The sequence below is a fragment of the Haliotis rufescens genome, unplaced genomic scaffold (genome assembly GCF_023055435.1).
Source record: "Haliotis rufescens isolate VD_foot unplaced genomic scaffold, xgHalRufe1.0.p SCAF_1, whole genome shotgun sequence".
In the NCBI taxonomy this organism is placed as follows: Eukaryota; Metazoa; Mollusca; class Gastropoda; order Lepetellida; family Haliotidae; genus Haliotis; species Haliotis rufescens.
In genome coordinates this window covers 78,273,632-78,297,889 of record NW_025963779.1, presented here as the reverse complement: position 1 = coordinate 78,297,889, position 24,258 = coordinate 78,273,632, and the positions used below count along the sequence as shown (strand labels likewise).

The window sequence follows — 24,258 nt, the reverse complement described above, 5'->3', positions numbered from 1 at the left end:
ACAAACATATCATACTAAACAAACATGGCCACGATGTTATTGATGGACCGTCTTTATTGGTATCATGTCAAACAGTCCTTTAGTGGTTATCTCCAGTGCCGTAGCCAACCGTGGGGGGCAGGGTGGGCAGTTGCCCCCCTGGATTTTTTTATAGAAAACAAGAAATGAATAATCTTATTTGCCCCCCCTCCCCCCTGTCAAAAAAAGTTAACTACGGCCTTGATCTCTATTGCATTGATGTCTGGATCTTGTCTCCTCATGCAATTTGCAGTAGTGATACAACTAACTGAATCTTTGTTTCTTTCTAGCGCTCATCAATATTCCAGCCATATGATGGTGGTCTGTAAATAGTAAGTCTGGACAAGACAATCCAGTGATTGACATTATGAACATTGATCTACATAATTGGGACACGATGACATGCACCAACCAAGTTAGTGAGCCTGACCAGTCGATCCAGTTAGATGTGTCTTATGACAAGCATACATGTGTTGTTGAAGACCAATTCTACCCCAGATCAGGGTAATTGACTCGTGTTCCCCGACCAACATCCCCTAGATTGTGTCGGATATACAAGATGATGCACTGTCATCACGGGAACCTAGACACAGTGAGTTGGGTTTAATGCCACTTTGAACAGTATTCCAGTTACAGCACAGCATGTCAGCAGGATGTGGGTGGAAAGCACAAAGTGATGCAGCTCTCAGACGTCTACCATTTTGGTGAAACCCACAAGCACAGGGCACAGGGCACAGGGCAAACCATCCTAGACAAATAAATACTTGTAGCTACAGACATAACTGCAGTTATGTTGCCTGTACCATTAACCATAATTCCCATTGTGTTCAGGATTGTAAAAAATCAATATGCATTGTTGTGGCATGTGGTCCTGTGCACAGCACATGGGTCACAAATCAGGTGAAGTCAAGCAAGGTCGGTCACAGACTGTAACTTGACTCTTAATAGTTTCTAGGGTTTCGGTCCTGCCCCACACTGAAGGCAAGTGACATTGTTTGAAATTACCTCTGTTGACCCTGCAGTAAAGAGGTACCCGGTAGGATGAGATGGTAAAGTGACTGTTAACCTCCTTGCCCCTCACAGGCAGCTTGGGTTGTATACTCCCCAAGGAGCTGAGAACAAAAATCAAGTGCACACTGATCTATTGACCAGGGTAATAGAAATGTAGTGCCATGAGCATACACAGTTGAATGGTGCATTAAAACTGCACTAATTATGATATCATCATCATCATCATACATCATCATCATCATCATCATCATCATCAAATCCCTAGCCACAACATTCCATGTTATTGTGGCATAGAAGGTTTATGTAAAATTTGCCATCAGCATGTGTCTGATGAAGCACCAATGATAAGCAGTAATGGAAACTGTCTTGGTGAAGACACTGGAGAACACTGAAGAACACCAGCAACATCAGTACTCTCAACTTCAATGAGCTAAAGATTTATCGAGCTCTGAGGACAATATTTACACAAACTAATGTAGCTACCAGACAAACACTTTACTTTCTATTTCCACATCAATCAATTGTTGAACTGTTTTAACTGTCATGGTGTCTTTCACCCAATTGTATTAGTCTCCCTTGCTCCTTTGTGCTGCGAGGTTCTCCCCTCAGGGTAGAGAGTTACAAGGGTCTCTAAAGTGAATGTCCAAAAGGGTATGAGAAGCTGTGGATGGATTCAGGGGAGGCTCAAGTCATTCAATGTTTACTGTCACTGTGGCATAAACATCTGCTCAATCTAACGGAACCTTCATAAATATCTGATGTTAACTCTGAGATATATTTTAACACAGTACAAGCACTTTTTACTCTTGGAATCAATAATATGACGTACAACAGTAATGATGCTAAGATGTTCGTAAGCTGTTGTACCTTTAACACAGATTTACAACAGTTTTCAGGTACTGTTATACTTCATATTCTTCAATATAGACTTACGATGACAGTCTTAGCCTTATTACCATTGTTTGTTGTCTAACACCACACAGAAATATTACAGCTATATGACAGCGATCTGTAAATAATCAAGTCTGGACCAGGCAATCCAGTGACGGACATCATGAGCATCGATCCACGCAATTGGGATACTGTGACATTGATCAACCAAGTCAGTAAGCCTGACTAGCCGATCTCGTTAGTCACCTCTTACGACAAGCATAGTCGCTTTTGACGGAAAGCATGGCTTGCTGAAGACCTAGTCTAACCCGAATCTTCATGGGTCCAAAGTGGGTATAAAGCAGCAAGGACGAAACACTTAGCAGAGATATAGAAATGCATCAATAGTTCAATCAGTGGCCAAATACCCACAAAATGCCATACAGTACTGTTCAGAACACAGCTACCATTTCATGAAAGCATTTTCAGGATGAAATAATCTATGATGCTTAGAATGTAGAAATTTCTCAACTTGAACTAGACATAATACTAGAATGTAGGACTGCAGGGTATGACTGGTATACTGGTATACTGAAACAGATTTCAAATTTTCAAATGATATGTATTGTAATATTTTTGTGTATGTTCCGGTATATTGGGTAAACTTATAAAAATAATAAGAAAATTATTATTATTATTATTATAATAATAATAAGTTTTGTTATCATTTGTATCGTTTGACCTAATATCTACACAGAAGCTCATTCACAAATGATGCTTCTCTTCGAAATTGTTTGACAAAACGTTGGAACGCAGAAGTGATTTTTCTGTTGTGTTACCTCGCATGTATTCATGACTACAAACTGGATTTAGTATGTAGAAAATAGGATCTGAATGTACAATCAGTGTCTTTCACAGTCAAACACTTCAGCTCCCAATATGTCGTTATACACAAAACATTTTTTCAATACAATTTTTTGGCCAATATACAAACCCATCTGAAGGGTTTCAAATATTCTGACAATGTACACAAGTACAAGAACAAGAACATTAACGATGTTAACATTTTTAAAAAATATAAAAATCTTTGATTCTTTGTGTAAACGTACTGTACTGTTACATGTTTGTCCTGATGCAGAATCCCTCCTTCAACATGTTCAACATGGAGGTTCTTATCATAAACACTGAAGCCAACTATTTTCATCTGGCAATCTGGCATGTTATGTACGGCAATCTGTTTAAATATTCTACCTTCTATCTCGGCTTGAGTAGATAAAAAAAACGGACAGGAAATAAGGAAATCTCACTCATATAACACTTGCTGGCATAAGATTTAACGCTAATTAGGAACACTTCCACACAATCATTAACTGAAATCAATGATTTGAGTGAAGTAAATCTCTAAGGGGCAAGGAAAGGGCAGTTGCCATGGTGACAGTGTGACCCATCCATGCCAGGCCATCAGCTGTTCCATCCAGCCCCATGTTGGGGGAGGGGGTTCAGCAAGGCCTACGCCATGATCCTGGGGTTCCGTCTTCGGCCACAGATCAATACATACGAAGCCTGTTTCCAACACATTTATAAAACTGACTTGGTGAAGACCAGCATAAATCTTTTAATACTCATTACGTTAATCTGGGATCAAAAACATGACAAACGTTCTGTCAAGGTTTCATGGTTTTGACAACACTATTTTGAGTTACTGATCGCTCTATATGACCATATAATTTTACAAGTGTCTAAGCAATTAGAATCAATAAAATGTGTGTTTGATTGAAATGTTTTTAATTTTTGTTTGTTTGTTTGAGCAATATTCCAGCTATATGATGGTGGTCTATATAAAATTCGGTCTGTGATCAGGCTTTAAAGAATACACAAATCTGGATTTTCCAGAATTCCCTGAACAAGACCAATGAATTACAGCCCTAAAGTCTTATCTTTTTTTTGGATAGGAGATATTATTTGTTTACATACAACCTGGTCACATTGCTTCCTCCCCGCTCTTATCATGGATGTACAGCACTGCTACGTTGTCATCACACCCTAGCCTCGTGATATATGATCATGATGCACACTTACTAAGAGTCAAGACACAACAAGACATCTAGAATGTTTTAGACTTACGCCTAGTCTCTGAAAATATATAATTTTGATACACAAGTTTTGTTTGATTGTTTGTTTGTTTGTTTGTTTGTTGCTTAACGCTGCACTCAGCAATTTTCCAGCTATATGGCGGCGGTCTGTAAATAACTGAGTCTGGACCAGACAATCCAGTGATTGACATCGTGAGCATCGATCCACCCAATTGTGATACAATGACATGCATCAACGAAGTCAGCGAACCTGACCAATCCAATTTGTCACCTCTTACGACAAGCATGGGTTGCTGAAGACCTATTCTACCCCGGATCTTCATGGGTCGATAGACACAAGTAATTACATTGAAACTAAAATGGAAACCCAGTGAGATGGGAATTTCAGAACCAGTGTAAAATCTATCTGGATTAAAGTGTTCCATTTAGCGCTATAGCATTACAGTTAGGGCAGGGCAAGGGGACAAAATACTGTTCAGGGACTGTGAACCTGGCTGTCATTTTCCGATCTTACTGTTAATCATGTAAATAATAAGATATCCTCGCAACGAAACCAACAATAATCATTCAGGGAATTCATCACAGAATCCAATTTAACCTCTACCATTCTTGACACATCTAACAACATTTCAAATTCAACTGCTGACATTAACCTTGAAACACGAAGGAAATATATGGAAAAGAAACAACACTTTGCACACAGCTCAACTCATACATTGCCAATGGTGAGCATGCTGTTCCTATTCTGCATCAGTAGTCTACATTCAAATATATTTCAGGAATGGGGCTGGCCAGGCGGCCCAGAGTCCTAAAGTATCAAAAATCAAAATGTAGAGTTCTCCTGGATCCATAACTTTAGGTCCAAATCCAAAATTAGCCCCATTTTGATCCTTGATCTGTCATGACAATACCCCTCCTTGCGGGTTTCACCACAATGGCAACCATCTACACCATAGGTTCACCCTGTATTGGTCCTCGGTCTGTCAGCACCACACACCTCCTAGTGGGTTTCACCAAAGGGGCAACCATCTACACCATAGGTTCACCCTGTATTGGTCCTCGGTCTGTCAGCACCACACACCTCCTAGTGGGTTTCACCAAAGGGGCAACCATCTACACCATAGGTTCACCCTGTATTGGTCCTCGGTCTGTCAGCACCACACACCTCCTTGTGGGTTTCACCAAAGGGGCAACCATCTACACCATAGGTTCACCCTGTATTGGTCCTCGGTCTGTCAGCACCACACACCTCCTTGTGGGTTTCACCAAGATACTAAAATACTACTACCTGCAACTGTTTGCGCTTTCCTAATAAATTACACACCTTAACACACCTTTCTCATGTTAATGTCTCTGAAACACTATTCAAAGCAGTTTTTAAACCAAATTCAATTTATTCACTTCTTACATTGACATACAATTATCCTAATCATGATCATGAAATAGGGAAATGAAATATCTTTTTTCAGGTCTTAAACAAATTGACTTGGAAAAGCTCACAGCTGGCCTCATACAATTAACTGTTAAATGCCATGAAAGCTTGAAATCTTTTATTGAAGACATGTATAGTCCTCTAATTTCCTTACAAGGAGTCGATTGTCACGGCTAGTGCTTTTAAAATAGAAATATCACAGGAAACAACACATGACATTTGCTTTCTGACATCAATGCATGATTTGGAGGAATACGTCTGGTACAGAGGAGATGCTCCAACTCTCTGTCCACAGATATGATTAAGCAGACATTTTGAATTTTGTTTTTTTAACTCTGATAAACCCTCTGGATTACAACTTGCTTGTCTGTTATATTGATTGGTCCAAATACTGTCAACATATCAAATACAGGAAAACCCAATGCCATTGACAATTGAATCTGTCCTTTAACATTTCCCGAAATGCTTCAAGCTACAGTGTTTGATGCAGGTTTTTATTTCTTCAGATAACAAGGATACCTAATTCTCCAGTCCAAACTCTCTTCATTTTAGGATGAAAAATGGCTTCAGGATTTGGGTTCGTTGGAGGAGCACATCTTCATCCTCAGGCAACATTTAGAATATCAATTAAGAAAAAAAGCCGATATTGTAAACCTTGGAGTGCCATCACATCTCTGACCCAATGATTCTGCACATGAGTCCATTCAGGGGAGGGTGATAAGCAAGGAATGCAACAGAAATAAATCTGATGGAGACAGCAATGGTCATGATGACCTTGTTCATACAACAAGCTAGCCTTTGCGCAGCCACTTAATTACTCCAAGCTCGGTTTCAACAGTTCAATAGTTCTGGAGGGGAGATCCGTGGATTCCTATTGCCGACAAACAGGAAATTTCAACCAGTCAGTTAGGTCAAGGTCTGGTAACAATCTGGACAATTGTATTCTGATCATCATGGCTACAGGCCTCAGTCCACAGAGTGATCTTCACCATGATTACTGTACCTTCAACACTTAAGCATAGGCTTACAAAAGTGCCATGTACCTGCAAGATTGCCTTGATGATCGGTGAGCAGGACAATCGCAACGGAACTTTGGTCATATCTCAATCAGCGACTTAAAGTGCAAGTATCATGAAAAATAGTAACATATTTTTCCTACATCATTATGTAGCCAGTATGATGTACAATAAGATGGCCAGGAAAAAAAGTGTGAAAATGTTAAGTTAGCGCTGTTGCACTTAGCTAAAAGTATGTATTTGAGGTCTGGATTTGTCCCAACCATACTAAATTAGCACGGCCGGCAAGGTCTGCAAGCTGATTGGATATTACCACCAGCCGGATACAGAATAATAAGCAATCCTTGCATTGATTGTTGGGAGACCTGTGTTCTTTATAATACCGGTGTGGATTCCATGTATGTCATGAGTATGGCTAGTGGGGGGATTCAAGTAACCTTGATTTAACATTATATAATTTTAACATCATAAGATATTTTCCTTTTCAATTTTAGTGGTGCAGGGTTACTGCAGTAGATTATAACATAATGTATGCCAGCAGTCAGTCCAAGTATCACAAAGTAACACACTCAGCCAAGTGTATAGTGTAACGTAAAACGGCAAGTGACACGGATTGACAGGGTCTATGACATGTCGCTTTCTATTTGTAGTGCTATTTCAAGACTGCACCTGGATATTGTAATCTGGAGAAAATATACGAAACAAACAAACCATCCTGTTTTGCAATCACTTGTAATCAACCTGTCCAAAATGGGGATTATTTTCAGCACTATTGTCGGTCACACGTAGGCGTTCACTTGTACTTCTTCCGAAATCCCCATTCATCTTCCAAAAAACATTCACATTCCATGCTAACTTGAAACCTATTGTCACTGTCAGAGTCGGACATATTGGTAAGTTTTAACAAGAATCAGGATACCGCAAAAAGGAACAAAGTACATACGATTCAAACACAGAAAAGTCTTACAACAAAATAAATGCAACAACAAACAATAAACACAATTGAAGAAATAGTATGTTTCTCACACTGTTTTCTCACCGAATAGTGTAGGGGCAGTTGGGTAGCCTAGTGGTTAAAGCGTTCGCTCGTCACGCCAAAGACCCGGGTTCGATTCCCGACATGGGTACAATGTGTGAAGCTGATTTCTGGTGTCCCCCTGCCATGATATTGCTGGAATATTGCTAAAAGCAGCGTAAAACCATATTCACTCACTCACTGATCGAACAGTGAACTCAATTTGTGATGAAAATGGCCTTTGTCATAATTCTGTTGTTGAAAGAAGGAGAAGTATATTTCAATCCTCTACTCCTACTCATACAAAGTAAAATACAGTGTACAGATGAACATTGGTTAATTGTGGATAGGTGAATGTCAAGAGTTAAAAGGGGTGAAGAAAAGGTTTGCTTTGCCAGTGGTGGGCTTCTTGTGTGATCAAGCGGTGGGGGTTTTGTGTCTGATCAAGCTTGTAATTTTGAAGGTTGCTTGTGTGCGATCAATCGGTTATTTTGAAGGTTGTTTGTGTGCGATCAATCGGTTATTTTGAAGGTTGTTTGTGTGTGATCAATCGGTTATTTTGAAGGTTGCTTGTGTGCGATCAATCGGTTATTTTGAAGGTTGCTTGTGTGCGATCAATCGGTTATTTTGAAGGTTGTTTGTGTGCGATCAATCGGTTATTTTGAAGGTTGTTTGTGTGCGATCAATCGGTTATTTTGAAGGTTGTTTGTGTGCGATCAATCAGTTATTTTGAAGGTTGTTTGTGTGCGATCAATGGGTTATTTTGAAGGTTGTTTGTGTGCGATCAATCGGTTATTTTGAAGGTTGTTTGTGTGAGATCAATCGGTTATTTTGAAGGTTGTTTGTGTGAGATCAATCGGTTATTTTGAAGGTAATTTCCTCAAAGAATATCACATATGGAGCCTTTGTGTATAAAGACTTCATCTCCGCTGTATTTTCATTTCAGCCTTTGAAATTGATAGACAGGACAAACTTACAAATAAACCTATTTACGAGCCGCTTTCGATGTTTTCAAAATGCTATTTGCATTAACAATGTTACAATCTATCCAAATCTGCAGAGTTGTATATCCCCATGAGACTTGCACTTTAAGCCATTAAGCAGGCCAAGTTGATGTGAATTAATGCCAGTCTAGCTACATGGGTAAGCTTGGATAACATGTTCAGATTAAAATCTTCGGAAAATTGAAATGTAGGACAAGTTTGGGCTTGTATTCTCAACAATTTGACAGCATATCTGTTACAAAAGATGAAAACAGCACATCATATAACTGCTGCAATTTGTCGACAGGGTGTAAAGTGAGTGAGTGAATTGGGTTTAACTCCGCTTTAAACAGTATTTCAGTTATATCACTGCTGTCAGTTTAATGTGGGAGGAAAGCCCAAAGGGATGCAGGTCTCAGACGTTTACCACTTCAGTGAAACCCACGAGCACGGGTATGGTGCTGACAAACCTAGAAACATAATTGGGGCGAACCGGGATTCAAACCCACAATCATAGGTTTCTGGCGTGCCCAAGGGACGCAACTCTGCACAGAGAATTGCAGCACCTTAGACAACTGGGCCACCCATGTCCCCAATTTGATGCCAGATTCTGAAAAGCATTCTCAGAAGTATTGAAACAGTAACCATTTATTAGTAAATAAGTTCAATGTCATCACCATTGATATTACCTGGGACATTGCCACCACCACCATTTCTGTTTTGACTAGTCGTAACAAGAAATGTAATAAAGTTGTCTTTGGTCTGACAGTTTGTCAGCCATGTTTCCGTTATTTCTCCTCCATTCTGTGCCGTGTGAATACGTCAATTTTTCAGCTAATCAATCATTACGTACCTAACAACCAACATTCCACATTAACCAATTGTTAAGGTTCAATGAACTCCAATAAGGTGACTGTATAGCATAAGACAACTCACATACTTGGTTACACGAGGAAATGTGTTGAGAGTAGTAGTGAATTCTCATAAGAGACATCAATATTTATTTGTCTTATTCGTAAAAACACCAAAACAAAACAAATGGTTAATTCAGTTCATTTTTTTTAAAATCAATCGGCTAATGTAATAATTTCAATAAAAGTTATGTTCATAAATATTGACTCTAATTGAGTTTGAAAACATGTCTATACACTCTAGAGAATGGACTATTTCACAGCAGCTGTAGTCATGACTCCAACAACTACTATAGTAGGAGATGAGGTGAAATTGGGTTTAACGTCGCGTCCAAGATTATTGCACTTATATAGCGACGTGTGTGTGTGTGTGTGTGTGTGTGTGTGTGTGTGTGTGTGTGTGTGTGTGTGTGTGTGTGTGTGTGTGTGTGTGTGTGTGTGTGTGTGTGTGTGTGTGTGCCGACCAGTCCTTGCTTTAACCCCTTAATGCCGAGGGCCAGACAGGGTAATAACAAGTACCATCTTTTAACGTCTTTTGGTATGACACGGCCGGGGATTGAACCCCGGACCTTCCGCTCTCCTGGCGGACGCTCTACCACTAGACCACGGAGGTGGTCTACTATAGTAGGAGCCTGCAATGACCTTGAAAGGGCGGGAGAACAATTGTCCAAACAAAGTCTCCATGTGACACCTCCAGTTCCACCAAGGTCATGCATTTCTGTGGACGCAACAACTTCTAACAAATAGTCACAGACTAATCACTTCATATTTCAGGTAAGCACACTCTGTAAAGTGCGAAAGTTACTCATAACAACCAAATTAAAAATATCTTCTTAACATGAAGAAACTTTTTTATTCAAATATATTTTAAATAATTAATTAATATGTATTCTCTTTCAACTCGTATCTCTTAGAGCATGTTACCTGAAACACAAGTATTTGGGGTTGGTGGGGGGCATGAAGCTTGTGAGCATGTTCAGCTTAGAGACTGAACCGGGAAGGTTGTCCTTCCTGTACAGCACGACTGGTGTTGCGAACAAGGTACTCACCATTAGGGAAGGCCAAGACGCTGATGATGAGGAAGAAGAAGACGAGGCAGCAGATGCCGCTCCAGATGTTCTCCTCAGGTAGGCTGTCATCTCTGTAAACAGACGAGTGAGTGAGTGAGTGAGTGAGTGAGTGAGTGAGTGAGTGAGTGAGTGAGAGCAAAATGGTTCAACAAATATGTGGCCATGTCACAATGGCCAGCTTATGAGAAATTTGCAGCTAAGTCATGCACATAGGTCTAGTGATGTCTGTTGATAGATACTTGCCAATGAGAGGTAATATTGAGTGAATACCTTCCCACACATTTACATGACATAGGTTTAACAATCATCCTCAGTAACACTTCTCCATCATGTCTATTGACAAACAGAGCAAGTAAGGATAAGAACTTCTGAATGCCTCTCAAAGAAGTGAAACATATAGCAATCAGTGGATAAATCAGTCAATCAAAGAAGTGAAACATCTAGCAATCAGTGGATAAATCAGTCAATAAACATGACAAAAGATCATGATTATCATCATGATAAGTTACACTTGAGTGTCCATGTTTCATCAGCTATGTTGTACCCTTTCGTTAAGTCGCAAGTTTGTGCTGTTATGACGTTATTTGCCATTAACATGATTTATATGATAAAAATCACTGGTTAATAAAATACAGAAGTTACCATGGTGACGCATATAAATGTTAATATGAGATAAGTCCAATTATTGTCTGAAGAATTTAGACATGGTACTTAACAGATATTTGCATTCTATTAGTCCAAGGACAATTTCTTGTGTGCCAACATCTATACACTGAACAAGATGAAGTATTGAAATGACTTGCCACAAGTTTCAAGAATTATATAAACTGTTTTGACGAATATCTCAAACACTATGCCTTGAGTCAATGACTTCCAGATTAATCCACCCCTGATCACAGGAGAAACATGTAGTATTTTCAAGCTTTTTTACTTATTTGTTCAAATGCTCCCCTTATAAAATGCTGAGTCTTTCAAAATCATACCAGTTTGGGTTCTGGTAAACTGTGATGAGCAAACATTGAATCCAGTACTGTAAGAGTGAGTGAGTGAGTGAGTGAGTGAGTGAGTGAGTGAGTGAGTGAGTGAGTGAGTGAGTGAGTGAGTGAGTGAGTGAGTGGGTGGGTGAGTGGGTGGTTTGGTGAGTGAGTGAGTGAGTGAGTGAGTGAGTGAGTGAGTGGGTGGGTGGGTGAGTGGGTGGTTTGGTGAGTGGGTGGGTGAGTGAGTTTGGTTTTACGCCAATTTTGGTTTTAGCAATATTTCAGCAATATCACGGCGGGGGACACCAGAAATGGGCTTCACACATTGTACCCATGTCGGGAATCGAACCCGGGTCTTTGGCGTGACGAGCGAACGCTTTAACCACAAGGCTACGTGACCACCCAGTACTGTAATGTAATACCCAAGCATATTCAGCAATGCTGTCTTATTTGCAGCTATTGACTATTTCTTGTTCATTTTACGGACAATGCCCACCATAGTTGATATTTCTGGGAATAAGATGATACCGAACAATCAATAACCATGAACAGGTCTATGTCAGTGCTATCCAAGCCTTGCATTCAAAGTTCTGAGGATTCCATACAAAAACTGTTTCACTTGAGCATTGATGGAAAATGATAATGCAGGAGGTCTAAGCTATCAATACTATTTCTCTCTGAGCAAACAGAGCTACCATGTTCATTTGATCAATAGCAAGGTACTAATGGTCCTCATCAAACAACTAAATTAACACAATTAATGAAACTTTGACCTTGCTTGGTTCATTACCTAGGTTATGAAAGTCTTCAGTACCAGTGACAGCTAGATGGGCGTATCTTAATTTTGTTTGCCTGAACCTCAATATATGTAGTGCAAGACTACCATTATAGTCCCTGAAGTGAACTTGGGCTGTGATGAGTGCAAATTACTACCCAGGTACCCACCCCTTTATTACCTGATCCTACCCGGGTACCCACCTCCTATTACCCGACCCTACCCAGGTTCCCACCCCTCTATTACCCGACCCTACCCAGGTACCCACCCCTCTATTACCTGACCCTACCCAGGTACCCACCCTTCTATTGCCTGACCCAACCCGGTTACCCATCCCTCTATTACCCGACCCTACCCAGGTACCCACCCCTCTATTACCTGACCCTACCCAGGTACCCACCCTTCTATTGCCCGACCCTACCCAGGTACCAACCCCTCTATTACCCGACCCTACCCAGGTACCCACCCTTCTATTGCCTGACCCTACCCGGTTACCCACCCCTCTATTACCTGATCCTACCCAGGTACCCACCCCTCTATTGCCTGACCCTACCCAGGTACCCACCCCTCTATTGCCTGACCCTACCCAGGTACCCATCCTTCTATTGCCCGACCCTACCCAGGTACCCACCCTTCTATTGCCCGACCCTACCCAGGTACCCACCCCTCTATTACCCGACCCTACCCAGGTACCCACCCTTCTATTGCCTGACCCTACCCGGTTACCCACCCCTCTATTACCTGATCCTACCCCGGTACCCACCCCTCTATTACCCGACCCTACCCAGGTACCTACCCTTCTATTGCCTGACCCTACCCGGTTACCCACCCCTCTATTACCTGATCCTACCCGGTTACCCACCCCTCTATTACCTGATCCTACCCGGTTACCCACCCCTCTATTACCTGATCCTACCCAGGTACCCACCCCTCTATTACCAGATCCTACCCGGGTATTTAACCCTCTTGGCCGACCTTGCCCAGGTACCCACCCCTCTATTACCCGAACCCGCCCGGGTTCCGACCCCTCTATTGCCCGATCCTACCCAGGTATCCACGCCTCTATTACCTGAACCTACCCGGGTACCCACCCCTCTTGGCCGACCTTGCCCAGGTACCCACGCCTCTATTACCCACCCTACCCGGGTACCCACTCCTCTATTACTCAACCCTACCAGGGTACCCACCCCTCTATTGCCCAACCCTACCCAGGTACCCACTCCTCTATTACTCAACCCTACCCGGGTACCCACCCCTCTATTACCCAACCCTACCCGGGTACCCACCCCTCTATTACCCAACCCTACCCGGGTACCTGCTGTAGGTCTCAAGAGTTGGGTACATAATGTCTGATTGGGAATAGTTTGATGGAGCCCAGGCAAAAACTATTTATACACGTATAAAACGATCTGGTCATGCACACACTGAAGTTTACTGAAGTTTTATCTTCATTCAAACATATGAACATCCGAGGAATGGGTGCACAGTCAGAAAGTAATGTAAACATTAGTGACTTGTAGTGTAACCATGGAGTTCCAGATAAATTTTGTCATCAAGCAATATATCATGTGACCAACCATATGTCTGGGTAGTCCTGTAGGTACCTGGGTCCTACTCAGTACTATTGTCTATAGTCTATTAATATACTTCCATAATTAACAACCAAGCTCAATTTCTGGGTCTTGAATAATACCATATACCGGTATGCAATGTTACCATATCAATACTGCAAACACAAAGACAAAAATACTGAAATGATTAAACAACAAAATAGAGAAAGTACAAGCATCGCTGCACATCAGTTATTTGCTTAACATGAGTAGTCAATTCTGCAGCTGTTCAGGATATTTCAAGGGTCAGTAAACATCCATTCCAGAAGATAGAAGTTCTGAATGTTCAAATAGTACAGGGTAATGGTACGGATTTGTCCTCAACAAATTCAAGGCCTTTTCATGGCTGTTTCAAGGTACTTGTCGTCAAATTCAAGGCGAAATCTCATCCCAGATCAACCAGGATGGCAATCGCCTTCATTCAGTAGAACTCATAACTATCATGCAAGTGAGTTTTGCAATATCAGCTACAACGTTTAAATTACTCATAATCATGCAGCATTATTGCATACGTTCACGGACATTCACAAGCACATATGTATTTCAAATACAGATAGAAAAACATAAATTGATGTGTAGTCAGGTTGTAATTCATGGTCTTTTCAAATCATGATGTTTATTTTCAAGGCCTTTTCAAGACAAACTCTAAAATTCAAGGCCATTTCAAGACAAACTCTAAAATTCAAGGCCTTTTCAAGACAAACTCTAAAATTCAAGGCCATTTCAAGACAAGCTCTAAAATCCAAGGCCATTTCAAGACAAACTCTAAAATTCAAGGCCTTTTCAAGACAAACTCTAAAATTCAAGGCCTTTTCAAGTTATGTGCGCACCCTGTAGTAGGACGTGAGTTTTGCTGTTGTCAAGATTCCACCTGATCCAATCACCTTCCAACCAGCAACAATGGGAACACGTCAGGGTTTCTGTTAATGGTTTCTGACAAGTGCTATCACTGCAGTACAACATTGGCCACAAGTTTGAAGTCTGTGCATAACAAGACCATCTGCCAACACAATATACAGACCCAAATCAAACGACAATAATGCCAAGATGTGTGTTGGTGTTGGAGTCAAATGGTTCAGGCACAGGTAGACAGAGAAATGCAATGGTGTGTCTTTCACACCACGCTATCAGTAATCCTGCCAATTGGAAGAATAGCAGCCATTACCTGACTGTTACTCAATCTAGCCAATCTACCTTCTCTGAGAGACCAATAAGGCATCACACCTAGTCTGTCTCACAGTCCCTAAACCATATTATTTTCACTTCCTCCCAGCTCTTCTGTCAGCTCCAAATGAAGTCTAGATTTTCCCCAGGTTCTGAATTACCCATCTTAAATGGGTCTCTTTTCTATGCAGTTGCTTGTTTCTATCCAAATTACATATTTACAGTGAGTGAGTGAGTTTGATTTTACGCCGCTTTTAGCAATATTCCAGCAATATCACGACAGAGGACACCAGAAATGGGCTTCACACATTGTACCCATGTCGGGAATTGAACCCGGGTCTTCGGCGTGACGAGCGAATGCTTTAACCACTAGGCTACCCGACCGCCCTTCATATTTACAGGGATGAAGCATTACCCTACATCACTCTGCAGGGGGTGGCAACCAGGTGATAGCAGAACCTGAAAATGTCAACTTGTCCATGGTGGAAGTGTCAGCATGCTCTCTACCTCCAGAACTCTGGATTTTTCTGAAACTCTAGAACCCAACCTAAAGCCAGTCACATGCAGCCATATTTTATCAAAATGATCAAGTGTCTGCTTCCTCTGTGAATAAATTTGATAATAAAAACCTCGCCTTCACCCACTAAAGGTCACTTAACACATATAAGGTGTCGTGCTAATGGTCAAGAAAGAGGGTATTTCTTTGGACCATGCGTACCGTTGTAAGGCATGTTTTTTACTGGTTGACTTATAGGCTGGGTAAGCAGTCAAGTCTTTCTGTAGGGTACATGTACTATGAGAGTAAATTACATTAAAAAATGCAGCAAATCATAATCGTGGAGGATATTTATTTCAACAATTAATTCTCTAGCCAGTATCGACCATTATTTTGTTTCCCCCTTTTCAACAAACAAGTCACCCAATTTACTGTATTACCGTATTCGACGTAATAAGCGCCCGCTCTAATAAGCGCCGACGGCGAGATTTGCTAATATATTGGCGCGAGAACAATCCCAATTAGCACCCCTTCCGGTTGTTCAATGTACACAAGAAAGACTTATTTATTCGTGTATAATACATGTGTTATATGCATCCTTAATTATGGGAAATTAAATTCTGGAAAAATATATTTTTCAGGCTGTCAGCATAAACCACGTAATTTATGTTCTTTCATGTGCAACTCTGTTTTAGTTTTTCACCAAAATAATATTCTAATAAGAGCCCCATATTTCTAATTTTGAGAGCGCCCTGGGCGCTTATTATGTCGAATACGGTTTTCATAGTTGCAAGTCCCACAAATCGATAGCATAAAGTCCTTCAGTGAAGTCAGGCCATTCCACAGCTGGAATATTGCAGCATTAAACAACAACACATAAAGTTGTTTGGGATGGAAACATATCTGATGCCATCCTTTGGACATGTTACCATGTTTACAAGATGCAACATTTACAATGTAGAGTAGTCAACGCCTATAGTCATGTATGGGCAATTACCAATATTATCAACAATGATACAGATACTAACTTTCCCTTTTAAGAGATAAATCCCTAACTGCACCACAGCATAGCAAAAATATTTCACACCTAGTTCAATGCTGCTGTATCGTCTATCATGAACAGCCTTGGAAATTGGCACTAGTCCTGTAGTCCTTACCAAACTGCCCAATAGTAGAAATTTGCCATTTTTGAGGGTGATGAGTAGGGCTGTTAAAATTCACCGATACCTAAAATTTCATCGATATTAAGATACAGACCATAGTTGAATTGTCAGTTTACCCGACCCTACCCAGGTACCCACACCTCTATTACCCAACCCTACCCAGGTACCCACCCCTCTATTACCCGACCCTACCCAGGTACCCACCCCTCTATTACCCGACCCTACCCAGGTACCCATCCCTCTATTGCGCGACCCTACTCGGGTAACCACACCTCTAATACCCAACCCTACCCAGGTACCCACCCCTCTTTTACCCAACCCTACCCAGGTACCCACCCCTCTATTACCCAACCCTACGTCAGATACGCTATAAATAGAACAGAAACTGATGGAGTTACCTCCCGCAATGGCACAAGTAGCAAAGGGCAACTCTAAAGCATGGTGGAACATGAGGACACGAGGACATGAGGATGTGCCTGCTATTAAACTATTACACTTAATAACCATCCCTTCATTTAAAACTCAATCTCATTAAAATCAGACCTTAGTTCCCGCTACCGCTAAACAAAGATCTGAAGACATCCAATTCGGGGTCATGTCAGACCAACCTTTCATCCGACCAATCAGTGCATTGCTTGTGACAGTCGGAATGTGATTTCTAATCAGACAACCTCGAAAACTTAAACATGGGGTATACCGAACGATAGTTACAGGTTTAACTACCGATTCCTTACAATCTAGACCATCAATTAGCCATTCCAGAATGGTTTTTTTTCAGGTTTCAAATTTTTAATCGGAATTTGTCAAAATATGTTTCGAAGCGTTGTCGCCAATTTGAAATTAGTGCCGTAAAGCACGAGAAAGCTGCCTTCTGATTGGTCATTCCATTGGTCGGTCAAAGTTCGCGCAAGGTGGGTCTGACGTGACCCGTAATGGGACGTCCTCAGATCTTTGTTCAGCGGTAGCGAGAACTAAGATCTAATTTTAATGAGATTGTTTAAAACTGTTCTTGTTTTTTTTTGTTACGAGTTTTTGTTTTTGCAATAATAAGTAAATGTATGAATCCAGAGGTTTTAGATTTATATTTCAGTGACTTCATTTTTTCCTACGTGTTGGTGTATCATGTTACCAGGGGTATGTCAGTCTGATATGTACTGTACCGCAAGACACCAGGTGGTAGTGAGTGTCCAATCAATATGATGTGGAGTTGTTGTTTTGCTCTTTCAGTGGGATTATCATGATTATACATCAACACTATTGTTTCAGCAACTGCCCTTTCTTACGGAAGTCCAACATTTCAGTAGCTGAACCGTTAACATTAAATATTTGGCTATTTCACTGCCCTCGGGAGTGAGTGAGTGAGTGATTAGGGCTGCAGCAGAAGTCTTACAGCTATTCACGGCCCCAGGACCCGAACACAATGGCGTTCAGTGTCCAAAATTAAGCCAAATGTCAAGCGGTTCTTGAATACATCTACCATCAAAACCCATGGGGTTTAAATGTCTGTAGATGAAAATAACATGCAGAAAACCAAGAAAACCCCTTTCTCATGATTATGAATATTGACGAAATGAGCAATTTGTTCGAACATGCTATTACAAAAACATGCAGCAAATATTGAAGTTCTGCGCAGGAACAAGAGTATTTATAATGGAGATGTGTCATTAATTCCCAGTGCCCTTCAAAGTGATATTTGACTCCTGAATAATGGAACCCATTCAATGCCTTGTGTGTTTTCACTACGTAGAATCCATAGAAGAGTGGTATTGACGTCAAGAGACGAAACAAGACAGTGACATTTCACACGGGTCACCACTGCTGTAAATCAGCCAGCTGATATTACCAAATAACTCAGACAGGAAGGGTCTGTCAATCTTAAACTATTTCCCTATGAACTGGTTACTTAACTACCCATTAACAATGACAACGGAAACTAACATTAAACTTCAAGTCAAGTACTCTCCATTACACAATGAACAAATGTAACCATGGTAACAAATTAATTATTGGGCAAGTTAGACAGTACGGGTCCCCACAACCACGACAACATCTACAACTGTAACTCCACTCCATGCTGCTGTAATAAGATGGCAGTAGCCAACAGTAGATTATCACTGTCACAAAATCATGCAAAACCACACAAGGAACGCATACAATATGAGACACATATTCAAGCAACATATTAAATGTGACATTTACATAACTGTAGAAATCTGAAAATGCAAATAAACATTTCCTTGTCAATCAACCTCTGCCCGCTAAGTCATGTAAATGTAACCAGTAATTCTAAAGTTTGGCCAACCAAACAACCTAGTTGTTTTACTGATTCTCCAGGTACTTTATCATGTTCATCACCCACATGCACTTGGTGAGGAACACCTCACTCAGGCACTTGGTGAGGAACACCTCACTCATGCACTTGGTGAGGAATACCTCACTCATGCACTTGGTGAGGAACACCTCACTCATGCACTTGGTGAGGAACACCTCACTCATGCACTCACCGAGGAACACCTCACTCATGCACTCCCTGAGGAACACCTCACTCATGCACTCACCGAGGAACACCTCACTCATGCACTTACCGAGGAACACCTCACTCATGCACTCCCTGAGGAACACCTCATTCATGCACTTACCGAGGAACACCTCACTCATGCACTCCCTGAGGAACACCTCACTCATGCACTCACTGAGGAACACCTCACTCATGCACTCACCGAGGAACACCTCACTCATGCACTCACTGAGGAACACCTCACTAATGCACTCACCGAGGAACACCTCACTCATGCACTCACTGAGGAACACCTCACTCATGCACTTACCGAGGAACACCTCACTCATCCACTCCCTGAGGAACATCTCACTCATCCACTCCCTGAGGAACACCTCACTCATGCACTCCCTGAGGAACATCTCACTCATGCACTTACCGAGGAACACCTCACTCATGCACTTACCGAGGAACACCTCACTCATGCACTCACCGAGGAACACCTCACTCATGCACTCACTGAGGAACACCTCACTAATGCACTCACCGAGGAACACCTCACTCATGCACTCACTGAGGAACACCTCACTCATGCACTCACTGAGGAACACCTCACTCATGCACTTACCGAGGAACCTCACTCATGCACTCACCGAGGAACACCTCACTCATGCACTCCATGAGGAACACCTCACTCATGCACTCACTGAGGAACACCTCACTCATGCACTCACTGAGGAACACCTCACTCATGCACTTGGAGAGAAATTCATCAAGGCAAAATTGTCGGTTCATACATGCACCAGACATGAATCTCTGTTCTGAATATGTTTATTCAATGTGTTCAAGTGGCAGGTTTTATGTATGTCTTTTGCGAGTGAGTGAATATGACTTATAATCACCATGGTAACTGTTTGATTGGCATTCTAGAACAGAGATCAAGGGTATTACATCTCGTCTGCCAATGACGATTTAATCGGCCAATAGACTATTAGGATCCAATCAGCTTGTCACAATTGTTTAATGTTTTTAATCCTTATCCTCACTGTACATCTGGCTTCATTAATCGTGTCTTCATTACCGGTGTGCTATTTGTTGTTCTTACTGTACATCTGGCTTCACCCAATTATCTGTATGCTACTTGTTATCTCCTACCAGTTGTTGTCAATGTTAATCTGCTGCTTATCACAACATGTCATGCATATATACCTCTCATCACTTGTTTGTCGTCACTCCAGCTTGATAACGGTGTAAGCATCTATATCGAAACAAAGTTTATGCAATAAAGCAATATTCCAGCAATATCACGGTGAGGGAACCAGATATGGGCATCACACATTGTACCCATGTGGGGAAATCGAACCTGGGCCTTTTGCGTGATGAGCCAACGCTTTAACCACTATGCTACCCCACCACCCTTATTGGTAAAAGTAACCTGTCAACTGTGAATGGCATCAACAAGCAGTGTGAGACCTCAGGCGCCTAAGCATAGAGTGGTGTTGTATTTACATTAATGTAGCTGCAGTCACTACAACAATTTGGGGTAATTCTGGGAAATGCTCACGAACATTTTTCCCTGTTAGATTGCTGATGCGGTCAGGCAAGGAAACCGCAACACCTTCTTCATCATGTTCTTCCCCGAAGGCAGGCCTACCCAGTTCCAAGAAATGGTTATTACAAGCCTTGAATGCAAATGTCTGTGATCAGTGAAACCCAATCAATATTTATCATTGCATCAGCCAACACTGCTTTGAACAGTATTTCAGTGATATCTTGGCATGTCAGCTTACTGTGGGAGAAATCCCTAGAGTGAAGGTTGTGGGCCTTTACCACTTTGCTGAAACCAACCATCATGGGAATGGTGATGACCAATGGATCCTGACATTGTTAAGGGAGGGAACTCTGCACAAACTCCACTGCCTCAAACCACTTGTCCATCCATCATGTCTATGCATCCCCCTCCAGAATACATGGTAGACAGGGTTGAAAACAAAGTAGTAGGGTGTGCAAAACATGAAGGAGCATTGGTTTAGGGTTTTGCTCATACAATTAAATAATACAATTATCATGCCAATACATGAACAGTGACACGAGGTACAAAAAACAATTACTAGTAGTCCGGGATGACTGGTTATGGCATGACTGAAGAATGCATTCATTTTCATTGCCAAACATTGTTTGCACCTATGGCGCACACAACTTGCCACAAGACTATCAACAGTTCTTCAACACTGTTCAAAGGCCGTTCAGAGGCCGATTCTGTCTCCAAGCACACTGCACCAAATAGGGTTGATACTCTCAAAATCTACACATTTGTTCAAGTTCATCCTGCTACTAGTCAGAGGCAAACTTACTTGTAAGAAATAGTGAGTGAGTGAGTGAGTTGGGTTTAACTCCGCTTTTAACAGTATTACCGTTTTATCACGGCGTGTCAGCCACTTCGGTGAAACCCATGAGCACGGGTATGGTGCTGACAAACCTAGAAACATAATTGGGGCGACCCAGGATTCGAACCCATAATCATAGGTTTCTGGCGAGCCCAAGGGACGCAACTCTGCACGGCGCCGGAGACGACTGGGCCACCCGATACACTTAAAGACTGAGTCTGACATGTTTTTCACAACTCAATTATTAATACTGTTTTAATACTGTTTTAATCTGCATGGCCACCCGTGCCCCCCTTGTAAGAAATAATAAGGAAGAATAATATTCAATTTTATGTCACATAAAATGAAAAATGAAATCGGGATTACTTGTACCATGTTGTACAGGACATAGAGCTTCGCCTTAAAGTTGCAATGAATGACAACAGAAGCCCCTGGAGGATTGTACTGAGATGCTGTTATGTCGGTAGCCAAACCAACCAACTGTAGACAGTGTGTTAGGAACTGCTACAGAACCATGCATGCTGATCACTAAAATTACCATGATCGCCACATCAAGTGGAATGTGTATTCATGGGAACAATGGCGGAGTTTAGGTTACATCAGATGCATGATGAGCCATGAAACGATGGTTGATGAATTGATTCTGTGGAATACCAGCATGTGTCCCATGTGATGGGATCCCCAATTTGTATGTTCCACAGCATTATGCACATGACAGACAATGAATAACCATTGCAAAATTAGCTGAGGGTCAAGAAAACATCTGTTTTCAACATTACATTGTTGACAGGTGCACCTTCATGAGAAGCAATCAAACTGACCCAACGATCTGACATACATCATCTCCCACATGAACACAAGCGTCACATGTTCATGAAGTGTATCTTGTGTCTTGTATCATGTGTAATGAATCAAGGATAGTGCATCTTGCATCTTGTGTAATGCATCTTGTATCATGTGTAATGCATCTTGCATCTTGTGTAATGCATCTTGCATATTGTGTAATGCATCTTGTATCATGTGTAATGCATCTTGTATCGTGTCTTGTATCAAGTATAGTGTATCTTGCATCACATGACATGCATCTTGTATCACATGACTTGCATCTTGTGTAATGCATCTTGTATCGTGTCTTGTATCAAGTATAGTGTATCTTGCATCACGTGACATGCATCTTGTATCACATGACTTGCATCTTGTGTAATGCATCTGGTATCGTGTCTTGTATCAAGTATAGTGTATCTTGCATCACGTGACATGCATCTTGTATCACATGACTTGCATCTTGTGTAATGCATCTTGTATCGTGTCTTGTATCAAGTATAGTGTATCTTGCATCACGTGACATGCATCTTGTATCACATGACTTGCATCTTGTGTAATGCATCTTGTATCGTGTCTTGTATCAAGTATAGTGTATCTTGCATCACGTGACATGCATCTTGTATCACATGACTTGCATCTTGTGTAATGCATCTTGTATCGTGTCTTGTATCAAGTATAGTGTATCTTGCATCACGTGACATGCATCTTGTATCACATGACTTGCATCTTGTGTAATGCATCTTGTATCGTGTCTTGTATCAAGTATAGTGTATCTTGCATCACGTGACATGCATCTTGTATCACATGACTTGCATCTTGTGTAATGCATCTTGTATCGTGTCTTGTATCAAGTATAGTGTATCTTGTATCACGTGACATGCATCTTGTCCCTTGTATCTTGTATCATGTGTACTGTATCATGTGTACTGTATCATGTACATACTCCATCACAACCTTACAATCATTTTCACTCTTCACTTTGGGCGAAATAAATCATCAAGCATCATGGAAGCAATATGCTGAACATGGCCCATGACAGACATGTAGCCTTGACTTGGGTAGAAATATGCAACTGAAAGTCACAACTCAGCAACAAAAACTGACATCAGCATATAGATGTAATTGATCGTAAGCCATCTATCAAATAGAGACACCAATCTTAAATATCCCTAGTCTGCTAAGCACCCAGTCTCCCAAACGACACTCAAGCAGCGTAGACCTGTAGACTTGGTGCACAAATGTTAATATCCGTATTCAATACCAGAAAACCCAGAACTCACACTGTCTTGTATCTATGGCAACACCAAAACTAGTTAATCTGAATACCAAAAGGCACCACAGCTATGATGACATCTTAGTCAATGTGCAATCCAAACTTCAGAATGATATCTTGAGAACGGCCAGTTATTTAGGGAAGTAAGATGATGATCAGGTAGAGCTTGTTTGCGTAATTCCCACCAACATTACTGCATTTGGTGATAACAAAAACACAAAGTACAAAGATAATTTAGGAAAATCAACTCATGACTGACAATCACCAGTCACAAAACCTAAATGTTTGTCAGATGGCTGTGAATGTGATACAATACTTCAAACTGAAAGATCCTTGGAACCTGGAAAACTTCCACCAGTAAAATTACAAGTTTTCTATAGCCAGTCGTGATGAATCATTGAATGTGTACTTCACAGGGCAGCTGCGAGTCTCTAACAACAAAGGAAGCTGATGTTGATAATCAGATTTAATTGTGGAGTTTGGAATTCATTGATCCAGGCCAAGAGACAGACGGTATCCCTGGAACAAGTCACAGCCTTGATTGATCTCTCTTGACGAGGAACACTTAACAAAGATGAAGCAAACTTGACCCTTCCTCTTCTCCAACATGTATATATATATTAGTGCTAGCATCCAGTTACATAAGCTAAAAAGCGCTTTGTCGAGTCGGCA

The 24,258-nt window shown here is 41.3% G+C and overlaps 1 protein-coding gene across 2 annotated transcripts in view; it reads right to left on the bottom strand.

Annotated features, from left to right (window-relative positions):
* The window catches only part of LOC124147889 (phosphatidylserine synthase 1-like), a 141,512-nt gene that overhangs the window by 101,682 nt on the left and 15,572 nt on the right, over positions 1–24,258 (bottom strand). For both annotated transcript variants that reach the window (XM_046518730.2, XM_046518729.2), the window contains exon 2: positions 10,399–10,490. In XM_046518730.2, coding sequence (XP_046374686.2) covers positions 10,399–10,490 — 92 coding nt within the window. The remainder of the gene's footprint in view (positions 1–10,398; positions 10,491–24,258) is intronic.